This window comes from Chaetura pelagica, unplaced genomic scaffold, assembly GCF_000747805.2.
Source record: "Chaetura pelagica isolate M959 unplaced genomic scaffold, ChaPel_1.0 scaffold169, whole genome shotgun sequence".
NCBI lineage: Eukaryota > Metazoa > Chordata > Aves > Apodiformes > Apodidae > Chaetura > Chaetura pelagica.
The window spans coordinates 355,019-370,522 of record NW_009954616.1 but is presented as its reverse complement, the minus strand read 5'-3'; the positions used below and the strand labels follow the sequence as shown (position 1 = coordinate 370,522).

Genomic DNA, 15,504 nt, shown 5'->3' with positions numbered 1-15,504 from the left:
GGGAGAACGGACTCGCTGGGCATGAGCACCCGGCGTCCTCGGCCTGCGGGCTGCCGGGTCGGGGCTCTCCCGCCTTGGAGTGGTTGTCATTGCGGCTTAGGACCGGGTGTTCTTTGGCGTTGTGAAACGCTGCGTCAGGTTCGTTCTCACGGCACCGGCGAGAGCACGCGGAGACCCAAAGTTAGTGGGTACCGCGACATCAGACAGGTACTGCCTGAGAGCTCTGTGTGAATAAAGGAAATGTTAGAGATCCGAAATACATGGATCTGAGAAGCATGCGATGCCACAGGTAAGGCTACTGATGATGAAGAATGGTTTGTAATAGTCACATGGATGAGGAGGCAGCAGGGAAACAGCAAATTAATATGGAATTAAGTGACAATCAGGCTGATGAGCTTCCTTTAAAAAATGGCTTTACCTTTTGATAACAACTGCAGAAGATAGAGTGCCAGCTGAATTTTTTGTTAGCACAAAGTTTGGAAGATCTGCCAACAAAATAGTTCAGAATATACACCCCAAGTAGATGACCTTCATAGTTATTTAATTAGAAATAACACTAACAATAAATGCACTATCTATATAACTAGGACCATGGATCTGCCTTGCTCAGAGCTTGTCTGACAATGCAGATGCTAAGGGAAGGGAGGTAAGACAAGACATGAATGCATGTAGATGTACAACAGTACAAAAGACATTATTATGGATATATAGATTAGCAATTGTGGGGAGTTTTTTTCTGTAAAATTCAGTTTAACGTTTCTTTCAATCACACAGTGATCATAGTGCTGCTGTACAAATAACTTAGTCTCATGAGATGCCTGCTGGGAAGACGTAGTTCAAACTCTCAGTACAGAAGAGGGCTGACAGGAGCAGCTAAGGGGAAGCATGACATACTTTCACCACTGAAATGAAGGCTGGTGTTAGTGTTTATGCTGGGAGGGAAGTATCAGAAAGGGCAAATAATTTTCTCTAAACAACGTTTCGGCACAAGGGCAAGTGGGAGTTAAGAGATAACAGTTGTATTCTTATTTGAAGTCTAAGGTAAATGTCCTTGTAATTGAAAAAAAAGGGGGGAAGCATGTAAAAGACAAACTATACATGTTAATCCTAGAAAAAAGTACTTTTGGATGCAATTTTGTCTAGTTTATGGAAACGTTCACATTTGTTTTCCTGCCTTTTGCAATTATAGTCTTCATTAAAGAGCACCTGGGATCACACTATTTATTTGCTCCTTCCTTAGGAAATAATTTTTGAAATAATTACTGTATTACATCACTGGAAAAAGAAAAAATTCAAAACAAGTTACTTCACGCATTGTAATACACCCTGGCCATCTGAACGTGTCTCCTGCTCTCCCTGTGCTCAGTCCCACTGTAATAATCTCATTTCTCCACTGTCCCAGATAACCTTCCCTATTTCCACAATAATGTGCTTAATTCCCATTGCCCCTGCCCTGTGGTATCCCCACATCATCTCTGCCCTTGCATCTGCAGCTTCTCCCCTACTTTTTGCATGGTCCTTCAGGATCCACAGTTGTCTTGTTGCTGACAGGTGCTGGTCCTGCAGGCAGGTGAAAAAGCAATAGCTGGGACAGTAGGTTGGTGCTCAGTGGTTGCAGATGGGCTAACCAGAAGCTGTCGAGGTGGCTGGCTGATGTCTGAACCTGCCTGGACTTTGCTGTGTTGGAACACTGATAGCTGGATAGAGAGGTGTTACCATTGCTTGAAGCCAGCACTTGTAGTGAAAGACTGAGAAAGAAAAGCAAAAAGGAGAAGACATCTGGTTGCAAGAAAATATATTTGAGGAAAATGTGTTCAAGTGAAACGCAACAAGGAATTCATTATAAATGGGGATGTGGGCTAAAGAAGTTTCTTTAAAGACAATATGGTGTTTATTTTTACAAAAGGAAATAATTATCTGTCCTACAAGATTGTGTCTTACCATGTTTATAAATGTGTCTGGCACACACTTGGCATTCTGCTTATGAGTACCTAATTTATGGGCTACTGAATAATTTAGATCCCAGATGCTTGTCACTCTAGGTTATACAAAGGGGAGATAAGAGAATCTGGACTTATTGTTAAAAGCCAGCTGCATGGGTGCAGCTGTCACCAGTACTGCCCAGAAATCAGTATCAATTGTGCAGCAGCACACAGGGAACATAATTAATTGGGTTGAGTAGGAGCCTATTCTTTAGTTTTCTGCCTTACAAAGATACCCCTTGGGACATGAGCATGGCCTGTTTGTAACATTCTGTCCAGATTGATGGGTCTACGGAAGTACTTTGAAATGTTACTCTGGGGTGCAAGAGTGCTTTTTAAAATTGGTTGAAGCCATTATATTTTCTGCTCTCTGCTTCTCCTGTCACACACCAGTATGTGCAGTAGCCCCTCACATATGAAAGCAGACATAAAAGGAAATTATAAAATAGCTCTTTGTAATAGAAAGCAGTGTCTTTCAGGGTAAGCACGATATGCATATGCTAATTGTGAGACCAACAATGTATAATACTTGATGGAAGACAGGACAGCATAGGTAATGTTAAAATCAAGCAATCCCAAACTTCCTGAGCTTTCTATGTAATTTATCTATGTCCTTGTTGGAGAACCTATGCAAAGACCACAGGCAGTAAAAGAAAACTACTGGCAATTTGAGTATGATACTGATTCTACTTAATTTTTGCCTTTTAAAGCCCTTATTGGAAGCAAAGATTGTATATTGTCCAGTGTCCTCCCTGCATGCCATGAGGATAAAACTGCAATGCTTTATCCTGCTCTTTCTTTGTTCTTAGTTTCTTAGTCTTGTTTTTTCATATCTATTTATATTTTACAAGTACTTTGATACAGCTGTTACCTCTGTCATGTCAGCAATGAGAATATGGTTATTCATAAAAATAGTAATCCATCAGGTTTGACCTTTTCCAAAAGGACTGGATGAAAGCCTAGCAAAAATGGGATGACTGAACAATTATTATCGTTATACAAACATCACCTCTGTTTTCCTAACAGATTATTTGTATTAAAAATTACTTAAGATGTAGTGAGATACGTTCTAGACAAATTATATATACAGCTTTAAAACAGCTAGAAGGGAATATCTGACAGATTCTGGTGTAGTTGTAGCACAGTAAGATTACTTGTATTTTCTGTAGAGCTACTGTATTCACTGTCTTGTACTATCCCAGCTTACAGGAAATGCCTGTTTCCCATTTCTGACCTTCTGTGTTTCTTGTCAGGGTCCATTAAGATCTTTTGAAATAATACTACATCATTTCATTATCTTTCCTTCTGTGTATAAATCTCTGATCATCAGCTTTTTCAAATAAACTCTGACACAAAAGGAATCCAGAACCCTAGGGCAATAACTATCTTCCCTTCTATTTCAGAAAGCATGAAATGCAGTATTGTTTTCTTTTAATAATACACGGGTGGTGTGTCACATAAACATTCAAATAGCTTTGCAAAGGAAAGTCACTTTTATGTGGCTATCAATCTTTAAAATTAAAATTAAATTTCATTACATCATGAACGTTTAAATTGCCACTTTCTATATTATCAAGTGGCAAAGAAATAGCAAGCTTGAGATCCTATGGCATTTTTCCATAGAGCTGGATTTCAAGTAGTACCTTATGTCACCTGAGTTCCAGGTGGAGACGGAAATTGATCACAGGACACAGCATAGAGGTGTTGATAACTGCATCAAGGCTGAGTACAACTCTGAACTTAAAATGTCCTTGCTTATACAAAGAACACATAGTTTTCACCAAGTTGAAGTATTATTCCTGAGCCTTAACTAAGCTAAATTATTTATGAAATGTTTTCGTCCTGAATTACTGTAGCAGGATTCTACTTTTAGAAGTTTGATAATGGAGTAATGCAGATCCTAAATCCTTTCATGTAGATAGTTGTCGGTCAATTAGGTCTGAGAATTCAGGATATAATTAATTTGGTGTTGCCTTTTCTTAATGTTGTCTTTTAGACGGCAGAAGAGACCCTTGTATAAATTGATTTAGTGCTTTCCAGTGCAAACACTGAATCGTGCATACTTCTGTGCATTTGGTTTTCAGTAAAAGTATTAAATTGTTCCTCCCGAAGTCTTACGAAACAAGCTCCCAGGCTTAAATTCTCATCCAGCATCTGTTTTCTGGCCTGGAGAGGCTGCAATCTAGTAATTTTGCATATGAAAACCCTTATCTCAAACATTTAATCTCTGTCCCCTCTGCCACAGAATGCTGCTGTGAGACAGCATGATAGATACAGCATAGCAGCATTAAAAAAAAAAACCAGGTTTCCCTACCTCTCCTCTCTTCTGCGCCACACATTCAAGTCTGAATTTCACCAAAATTGAAGCTGAGCAGTGCCCTTCTCACACAGCCTGTGCACAAAGGGGGGTGGCTGCCCGCATAAAGCTGCAGCCACTTCCTCTCTTTGCCACCTGCTTTCTTCAGCTGCTTTTGCTCTCATCTGCATTAAAAAATGGATTGAATTACTGTAGAACAAATAATTGCCTCTTATGAGTAACATCAGAGACGGGTGAATCATGCCTATGTGCTTTCAACTCACTGATTTAAGCTAACACACCTAAATTTTTATTTTAGTTGTCTAGGATTCAACAAAGGATCAGTTGCATAGCTAATTAGATCGGTGATTACTTAAGTAGTAGCAACACTCACTTCTGTCTAACCATAATACATTTGAATTATCCTGTGCCGAACAATATGAAGCTGAAAACAAGTCTTCCACAATAAGCCTCGTACAAACAATTTTTCTGAAATAATGTCTAAAGTAGCTCTTTTGATTGTTTGGTTTGTTTAGGTTTTGTTTGTGCTTTTGTTTTGTTTTGGTTTGGTTTGGTTTGGGTTTTTTTACGTGAATAAACTCATACCACACATTCAAGACTTTGTAATGCTAAGTTCCTAACTCATTAACAACTATATCAAAAAGCGGAGATAACCCTGTCCTGACACTTTTCTTCTCAGTCAGAGCCACCAAACTATACTGCAGAAAACCCTGCTGTGGGTTTCAGAAGTGCCCCAGGGGCACACTGGACACGTGCTGTCCCGGATGATGCACAGTGTAGGGTGGGATAAGTAGAACTAGGAAGGTTTTTAGTGCAATCTGTGGCTACCTGTCTGATACAAGAAAAAGGTTGATCCATGTCTGCCTTGAAAACTGCATGCAGGCTTCTGCCATCTGTCTTGCTGGGGGCCATTGCATAGAGTTAACTGTCTCCAGAGCACACAGCAATATTTCAATAACAATGTATTAATTGCACTTTTTGTTATTTTGGTGATGATCACTTCTAACGGGGATTTTCTGTTTGAGTATTAATATTTATCTCAGCATCTCATGCCTTACAAACTGTATGAATACAGTTCAAGGGTGGCAAGTTTAGTGTTGTATTTGTGGTAAAGCAGCCCAAAGAGAACACAGATGAGGTTGGCTCCTTAAGCACAGATAAGAGTCCCTAGCATAAAAGCGGAGGACATCTTACCCAAACTTGTAACAGGAGCTAAAATAAAAAGTCTTGACTAACATCTGTAGGTGGTCTGCACTTTGAATCAGGTATTAACCTTACTGTTTTTCGTTTCTAATAGGATCTTGGTTTTTCTTTTTGAAAGATACTTTCACTTCCCCATAACATGCAAATCTGTGCTTATTGCTCTTACCACTTTCTTGTTTTTCAGCCTTCCCATATAACAGCAGCATCATGGTCAGAAGTTTTATACTGTTCCCTGGAAGTCACCCGGATGACCCTATACCTACTGATGGTGATACTGAAAATGACTCGGAAGATGGATCAAGAGCCATCAATCAGACTGGACCATTCCTACCTGAACAACAAAAAGTGTCAGTGGAAACATTAAGATACCTTACCAGTCCCTGGCTGACGCGTTTTGTTCCTTCAGTTTACACCTTAGTGCTTGTGCTGAGTCTGCCTCTGAACGTTACAGCGATACTCGTGTTTCTGAAAAAAATGAAAATTGAAAAACCAGCTGTAGTATACATGCTGAATTTGGCCCTTGCAGATGTCCTGTTTGTAAGCGTGCTTCCTTTTAAGATTGCTTATCACTTTTCTGGAAATGACTGGGTTTTTGGACCTCAAATGTGCCGTTTCATCACTGCTGCCTTCTACTGTAACATGTACTGTTCAATAATGCTTATGACGAGCATCAGCTTTGATCGCTTCTTAGCTGTGGTGTATCCCATGCAGTCTCTTGGCTGGCGTACATTAACACGTGCCTCACTGGTTTGTTTCATCATATGGCTTGTAGCGGTAACTGGGGTTATACCTTTTCTCATCAGAGAGCAAACCATGAAAATACCCAAGTTAAATATAACTACTTGCCATGATGTGCTAACAGAATCTGAACTTCATGGCTTTTACCTCCACTTCTTCTCCATCTTCTCTTCTGTGTTTTTTGTAGTGCCATTTATAATTTCTACTGTCTGTTACGTGTGTATCATTCGATGTCTTTGTTCTTCTACCATTGTTGCAAAACAAAATAAGAAGACACGTGCCTTGCTCTTATGTGTGGCTGTTTTTTCTGTTTTTGTTATTTGCTTTGGACCAACAAATGTCCTCCTATTAATTCATTACATAAATTTTTCTTATGACAACAGCTTAGAGTATCTCTACTTCGCGTATCTACTCTGTGTTTGTATCAGCAGTATCAACTGTTGCATTGACCCCTTTATTTACTACTATGCTTCTTCTCAGTATCAGAGACAACTTTTCAGTCTCTTCAATTGTAAAAAGGCTTCCGATCCTAGCAGTAGTAACAGCAGTGGTCAGACAGCGTCTACCACTAGTAGAAGGGCTACATGTTCTACTAATGTGAATAACAGTGTCTACAGGAAATTACTAGCAAAGCATTGAGATAACTTGTCTCCCACATGCTTAATTTTTAGACAAATTAAGGAAAAAAGATATAAAAGAGACTGTATCATGTCCAAGAAATGCAAGACTTAAAACCAAGTTGTTGTTGTACTATGGATTCATTATATTAAAGCACAATTCAAATTATAACTCTGTATATGTATATATATAGTATATGTAAATAGGTTATGTAGAGGGGATAAGTAATTTCTTAATAATAGTTGTTGAGTGTTTTTCAAATAAACCCCCTTTTTTTTTTTTTCACACAATTCCTGTGTATTTTTATTCCTGTGTATTTTATGAAAACCCATTCTAGGATTTTGAACTGTATCAGATTTATTAAATTCTTACTTTTGAAACCATTGCATTTATCCACTGCTTCCTGAAGAAACTGAAAATATCTCTCCAGGCTTTTTTTTTTTTTTTCTCCTATTTGTCATTATTTCTAAAATTATCTGTAAACTTCATTTTCTTAGCAGTATTTTATATCTAGGACACTGAAACTGTTTATTTTACATGTTTATACATTCCACTTCAAAACAAACTATGATTTTAGGAATGTGAGCAACTGAATACCAGCTGTTGGTTGGTGTGATTATTTACTCTGTTTTGCTCTGTGGTTGGGTGCTTGAGAACATTTGCAAGTGAGCGGATTCTTCCTACCTTGTAGGGTGAAAAAATGAGAGGGGTGAACACAACTGTTTATTCTTATAGCTAAGAGCATCAACAAAGATCTGGAACTACTAAAAAAAAGATTTTATGCATGTTTGTAAACCAGTATCCCAGCTCTGCTGCACATACTGCTGAAGTTGGGTTTGCTGATGATCTTGGCTTGCACGCAAACGAGAGGAAAAAAAAAAAAAAGCAGTTACAGCACAAAACGTGTAGAAAAAAAAGTACTCACAAACCTAGATAGACTTCTTGATAACTAGCTATAGTACCGAAGTTGCCTTTAGAAAGTATTTCTATGTTGCCTAAATATGTTTGAAAACATAGGTTTGAGGAATGGGTCCATGCAAACCTCATGAAGTTCAACAAGACCAGCTGCAAGGTCCTGCACCTGGCATGCTTCAGGTAATAAGAGGAGCTAACCACCTCTTCGTGCTTTGAAGCACCATCACACTGCGAGCTGGGAACAAAAAGGAACAGCTTGTTTCAGGTTGAAGGGGAAGGAGTGCAAATCTGACCAAAAAGTAACCCATCAATTTAAATGCTGTTTCACCCATTTTCTCAATTTTCCTCAGTCTTTTTTTCTTCTTTTTTTTTTTTTTTTTTCCCCATCAGGGTTAAACTGATAATTTTCTGTGAAGTGAGGTAAAAAACAAGCCAAGTAACATTTGGAAGCAAGGTGTTAGGTATTAAACATGACTAAGAAAGTTTTCTAATATTTTAGATATGCCGGCTTCATGTTGTGGCAGTATTGGCAGGGGCAAGCTTTATAATCAGCCTGGTTTCTGTTTGAGAACACCTCATATAGTGGCTGTCATTGGTATAGCTTATTTCACTGGCAGAAGGTTTGCTCCATTTAGCATGGCAAGGATGTTGCAGAGATCAGTGCGTTTGCACCTGAAGTGTTTTATCAGTTAATGCCAAGCATGCATCTGCTTACTGCCTGCTCCCTGCAGCCTGACTGCAGACAAAGTGTGGTCTGCTGGCTTCTAGCTTTTTTTTTCCCTGTTTGCTTCAGTCCTAGCCAGAAATGGCTGCAAAGTGCACTCATGATGCTTTGCATCAAGCAAACTGGATCAGGCCACTGTATCTCTCTCTGCTTGATATGGGATCCACACATGGAGAGACAGTAAGAGCTGGTTAGTTGATCACCACCTATGGCTTCATACAGGAGATCTCCAAGAGCTGATGGAGGAAGAAGGTCCTGCTGTGCCAGGTGCAATATTTAAGTGAATTCCTGTGTAAAGCCTTTTATTAATAATAATTGTATTTTTAAATTATTTTATTTAAATTCTGATTACAGTTTGCTCTTGCAAGATGCTGGGCAAAATAAAAAGTTAGTGAGAGCTTTCACACATTCAAAATTAATGACACATGTAAGTGTTTTTTCGTGGCATTTTGCATTCTGCAAGTGCTATAGAGATGGTTCAGTCATAGCTAATACAGCTGGAAAAAATTAACAAATTACATGCTATATTCGAAGTCAACGCTAGAGAGCATTAAAATAACTAGGTATGGCTGTTGCAATTCAGCTTGTTAGAGAGGAGGCCATTAGGAACAAGATCTGAACATCATCCTGAACTGTGAAATACTGATTAGTCCTCTAAACAAATGTGGCTTTAGAAAGGTGAAAAAGTACTGGAATTGCACTGGAAAAGTGTGTGACATTATTTTAAACAAAGCCTGTAAAAAGGTTCACCAAAATTTTGGGGAATAATTTTTCTTATCTTTGAGCTACTGGTCTTATAATAGTGGTGCCTGCAGCACCACAAACAAGCCCATCTCCTCAAAACTGAGGCCTGACATTTTGAATAGTAGAAGCTCCAGTGCATTGCACACAGCGATGTAACTCCATCAAGGTCACAGCTGGTAAAGTCAAGATGTGACGAAAATCTGTCTTGCATAAAAATTTATTACATTGAGTCAAATTAATTTTCATTCCAAATTGAATTTCCATTCATAGCCAGGCTTTTTTCAGTGATGACCAGTGATAGGACAAGGGGCAATGGGTGCAAACTGGAGCATAGCAGGTTCCAGGTAAACATCAGAAAAAACTTCTTTCCTGTGAGAGTGACAGAGCACTGGAACAGGCTGCCCAGAGAGGTTGTGGAGTCTCCTTTACTGGAGACATTCAAAACCCACCTGGACACATTCCTGTGTGATGTGCTCTGGGTGACCCTGCTCTGGCAGTGGGGTTGGACTGGATGATCTTTTGAGGTTCCTTCCAGCACCTAAGATTCTGTGATTCCATAGTAAGCCTAGGAAAGTCCTCTTCCTTGCCTTTGTTTGATCAGTTTTCCATTTTTTGTTAGGAATTTGGGCTCTTTGGGGTTTTCTTGTGCTGCACTATTACAGACTTGAGGCAGCAATCCTTGGGAATTTTCACATACGTTTTTTCAGCCAGACGCTGAAGTGCATCTACTCAGTTAATACTCCAGCAAGTATGAAGCCTCCCTTGGACCCTGTGTACCTGCTAGAAGGAGATACAGTGGTACAGAAGCCAGGGGTGCCACTGATGGGAAATTATGCTGCAAAACACATGCTGTGGGAACAGTCTGCTTCTGCACGTAATCAGAAACAGGTGTCCAGCTCCAGTGAGTGCATGTTGTCACAGCCACCTCCTGCTATGATGTCATATTTGCCAACTCTTCCCTAAACACTGAGTCTCTTGTCCAAGACAGTATCCCACACAGTCCCCATAACCATTTACACAGCAAGGTGCCTTGGGAACCTGCTTTCAGATCACACAGATTTTACTGACAACAAGTTAGTCTTCACTCATTACAACACACTGATTGAAACCTGTTTTCTGATATGGTCACTCCTGCAATTTACCTCTTCTCTTTTCTCTTTTACAACAAATTGCCTATTTCAGTCTCATTGGTCATCAATATTTTTGCAAAGCCAAGTAGAAGATGTGTGGAATAGTAAAGTGGTAATACTTACATCTGACATGTTTTCCAGAAACCATAAAAAGCAATACATTTGCTACATTAAAAAATAATGTCAAGTAGCATAGCTGGAATAATTGCATAGCATGTATGTGTATAAAGCTTTACAGCAGCCTAAAGCACATAGTACTAAGAACTCAGTCCCAGATGGGCAAGAACAGAGAGAGGGAGGGAGAAAACTTTGCTACTCAAACTTTTACACTGCTATATCTGCCTGTTCATGTGCTAATAAATTTCCCCCTTTAGAATAATTCGAAGAATATTTTTCTTTCATGCTTTTCCTATAGGTCACATAAGTAAATAAACCTGCATATCAGGGCTGCTTGTAGTATTTCCTTCAATTTATTTTCACACTTTTTTTTGTTTACACCTTTGCTGACTCCAAGAGATAAATGCAGTTCTAGCCAGCAAATACTATAATACATCTAGTTAGTTACGTACAAAAAGTTATGTACAAAGTTAGCTTTGATGTACAAGGAAATTAAAGTATGTTGAAGATGCCTGCCATCACCCAAACACAAGCTAGGGGTGACCAAGAAAATAGTACTTCTACCACTGAAAATTGTGTTTACAGAAGCTCTGAAATTCAGCTTAGATCTCTTACTTTGTTTAAATAGCTTTTCCTATTCTTACTTGCCTATTACTCTAGTCAAAAACTTTGAAAGGAGGGACTTACTGCACTCTACTTGCTAGATGAAACTTATTTGTACATTTGCTGTGAACTATATGGGCATTTTTCATTAAATGGTTAATTTAAAATATTTCTAAGCCTATTATATCTCTGCATCAGAGATACTGAGTTTTATTACTGACAATTCTTTCAAAATTCCATTTAAAATGTTAAGACTGTTTAACAGACAGGCTTGTCTAAAGATATATTACGTTTTTAGCCCAACTGACACATTATGGGGGGGGAGGGGAGAAAAAGAAAAAAAAAAAGACAAAAAAATACAATGTTTCCTGTCTTTTAAACCATTCTGGGTAGCTTTTCCTGTTTGTATTTTCTCATCTTCATTTCTAAATTAGGATCAGTAGTACAGCAGACCCTGCACAACTACTGACATGCTGTTAAAGCAATGAAAATATTTCCTAACTTGAGAATCAGTCATGAAGAGCTGTTTTTATTTTGAGCAAAATGTTTTATCTTTGCTTGATTACAGTATCTATGTTTGTACTTTATTGAAACAAGACTACGTATTTTTCTTTCCTCACCCCCTGCTTCCGGACTAGCATATAAAAACCAAACCAAGAGCAGCATCAAGAGAAGCCACTTCTCCATTTAGTGCTATTTTTTTGCACTGGGGGTAAACTAACGTCTGTAGAAGCACTGCCCAGATATTAAGGTTACATTTCTCTTATGAATATATGGGAAAATCTACAGAGAAATTAAGGGTATATTTTCACCTTATGCATGCTTAGCCAGGTGCTCAAGGGAGAGAGGTACCTGTAGTGGCTGGATAATGATTCAGGAATGTAAATGGGATTCTAAGTTTTCTTTGATTGTCATGATTTTCAAAACAACTGAAGAAAGGCCAATCTCTTCTTGCAAAACTAGAGACATGCTTGTCAGCAGAGCAGGCAGACAATCTGCAGCTACGTTGAGAACTTTGTGTACCCAGCCCAGCATCAGCTGCACAAGCTCAGCCTGGGGACAAGCAGTTTCCAGGTCTGTGGGGACAGCTGCAATCACTCACTTACCCAACTCGCCTGAGCAGAGTCACACACCCAAACTAGCAAGAAGGGGCAGGGAGGATGAAAGGAGTGTCCATCTCTTTCAGTCCCTCCAGCTGAAGCTCTCTGCGTGCAGCTGTACAGTGTGCAAGCTCTGGGGTGTGCTGCAAGCAAAGCCTGAGCCTCATATTTCTGGGGCTCAGGAGCTTTACCAGCCTCTGGCCCCAACCACAGGGACAGCCATGCCTGAGAGTGCCTGAGTCAGGCAAACCCTGGGCTTCCTATAGCATATGCAGGGCCAAGATTTTTCTACCCCAGGAATAGGTAGGTGCCAGCCTTGCCTGTGCCACAAACCAGGTGAGTTTTACAAGACTTCTTTAAGATTGAGCCATCTCTGGCGAGATGAAGCACGACTTGGTTTAATGAGAATGCAAATTAGTTTATCCTGCCTAAAACTGTATGGTTTTGCCCATGTGAGCAGCCTTGGGTAGGCTAATTTAGGACTTTTACTTTGTCTGAGGAATAACCTCTCTTGATCACGGTGCCAGAGAAAAAACCCTAGGTGCTTCCAGCTTTCTTTCAGCAGCTCCTTTTCCTGCTTGAGGAATGTACAAACAGCCCAGGTTTACTCCTCTCCTAACAGGAACAACCTGCATCAGATCTTACAAGGGGGAAGAGGAGGAAGAAACTACATGAAGAGGGTGGAATCATGGAGGTAGGGATTAGTGATCTGGAACAGCCTCTCTGCCAGCCCAGGAGTTGCAGGCACACAGGGTTACCAAACAATCTTACTAAATGCTGATGATGTGCAAGGGACAGCCACCCTGGAGCATAAATAGGATGCAAACCCACCATAACAGCCCTGTGACTAGCACATCTATGTGTATGTATATATATGCATGTGTATGTATTAGTCACCTATCAGAGTTTTATTTTCACTTACTGATGTAATTGTGACAGCAGTACTATCAACCAGGAATTTCCTGTATTTCTTTCTCAAATACAGAAACCATATGGTTTATGAGCCATAACCAGAGTTGATCACTTTTTGTAACAACACTGATAAAGACATCCAGCTCACAGGCTAAACCCAGGGCTTCTCTAGCAAACAATGAGATACATTCTGCAGCACTGAGATCCATGCAACAAAAAGAAGAAATTGTAAAGGGTTATCTTCCAGTACAGTTCACTGGGGAATAAATATCACATTGAAAAATATTTGGAGCTCACTTTTATAAGCTAAGTAGGAATATCATGGATGAGGGTCCTTGCAGATGGTGACAGCTCCTGGAGCTCATCAAACAAATGCTTTGGGACAAAAGTAGGGACAAATAGCATTGCTGTTCTTTGTGTAAGACTTTGCTTAGACAGGTTTTTTTACTCTTGCTTGTTGTATCTAACAAGACTCTAGTGCTTTTGACCAGGGCAGCTTGATATCACAGTTCTAGTTTTATAACCAACTTTCAGCATATAGTAAATTTGCCTCTTATTCTGAGATCCTACAGAGTGTTGTGAGAATTTCATCTGGAAAGGTACAATTTATTAAGTTGGATGTTTACGGTGACAATTCTAATGGCCCTAAAAATGTTAACTGCACAAACATTGAAGGTATTATTTAGAGAACACCAGGGCTCCTTCTCTGCTCACAGCTCCTGTTGTTGTGTAGTCGGCATTCAGTCCACAAAAGTTTTCGAGACTTTGTTGGTGAGGCTTCTGTTGGAGTCACCACCAACACATTTTGCACATATCTTAGTTTTGGCATCAGGGGCTTGTGTGCAAGGCATAGCAGCCAATTCTAACAAGTATAACTGTTTCTTTAATTAAAGGCAAGTGGTTACACCCTGCAATTTCAATGAGATTTAGCACAACGTGGACCAGCATTGCCAAGTGTGTCAGAAATGCTCACTCTGTAATAGCTACTGCAAAATTCACTGCCAAGTAGGAGGCATGACTTCATAACCATTCAGACACTAAGCTCTTTTTCAGATTACTTCCTTCCACCTGTTATTCTTGCTGTGCTTTTTGTCACTGTATTATGACTCCACAAATAAGCAGGCCTGGAAAAAGCTGATAGTACAGCAACAGTCTCTGCCAGTTCATAAAAGAAGCTTCTTTTGATCTACATAAAGGATATAGTAATCAGTAATAGCCATGATATTGCCACCCTCTCACTAGCTTTCACTACTGCGTTCAAAGGATTTTCCCTTCTTTTCCCTCATCTGGAGTAGCACTGCAGAGCCTTCTACCTGCTGAAGATCTGCTCTGCTTTTACACATGTGCTAACATGCAGCTCTTGCAGGTTTCCTCATCGGTACTGTAACTAGGTTCTCCTCCTGCTTAAGAGCACAGACCCTGAGGGGCCTCTCCCAAAGTCAGAACTCAGCTTAGTACTCTGCACACAGCTCAAAGTCCCTCTGTAATTAGGATGAAAGGAAAAAAGCAATCCTGCTTCTGCTCATAGGAGAGGTTTAATGATTTTGCCTCTTCCCACTGAAGTTTCTGGAAGCAACCAAGATGGCTAAACTGAAGGGGACAGCCCTTAGGGCTCCTATCCAAAAGAGGAACCTCCCTTCAGCCATTACCATACACTGGTTATGGGGAGTCCTGTTCTCCCTGTTTTTGCTATACACTCAGGAGCAGAATTAAGAAGGCCTCCTGCCTTAAAATGCTGCAGGAGGATGTCCTTATTTTGTCATATAGCCAAATATTGATGAACTCATTTGTTCTAATAGTGGTGTTACCCAGAACACCTACAAACAAGTGGCTTATTCAGAATATTGTGTAATTGTAGTTGTCCTAATGAGTCAGAAAAGCTAACACTCACATATAAGGTAACACAACAAAATTAATAGCTATTAAAACCTTTTCCTCTAATAAATGCTTAGTCACCCAAGTTCTGTCTTCAGTGATTCCTGGTTCTGGAGCCCAGCTGTTTTAGAAATGTCTAATTGCCTACTAGATAAGTGCTTTCAGCAGGGTCAGGAGTTACTCAGTATTGCTGTACCCAAGAGGCAGGTTCAGCTGTTCCATTTCTGTAGTCTGCCTGTACATGGCAACAAGAAGCACAGAGGAACAAAATTAGGAGGCAGACAGAGCTCACAAAAACTATCCTGGCATCTCATGGCTATATGCTCATCTCAACCATTAGAGAGCAGAGGAACAGTAATGTTTATGTGATACTGTCACTAAACACAGGACAGAAGGAAGGCTCTTCAGAAAAGCATTTGCCTATCAGCTTGCCACAAGACAGGATCAGCTGTCCCAAATTACTCCTCATCAATGCTTGTCTGACTTCTTTCTGAAACTTCAGTAATGAAGACTCCCCAGTCTCCCT

General features: G+C 39.8%; 1 protein-coding gene across 1 annotated transcript; it reads left to right on the top strand.

The window, feature by feature from the left end:
- Positions 1–21: 21 nt before the first annotated feature.
- F2R (coagulation factor II (thrombin) receptor) lies at positions 22–14,272 on the top strand. The gene is made up of 5 exons (XM_010005554.1): positions 22–207; positions 1,552–1,597; positions 5,687–6,867; positions 9,032–9,068; positions 14,223–14,272. Exons 1-5 carry the CDS (start codon positions 22–24, stop codon positions 14,270–14,272), a joined length of 1,500 nt encoding a protein of 499 aa, XP_010003856.1.
- The last annotated feature ends 1,232 nt before the right edge of the window (positions 14,273–15,504 follow it).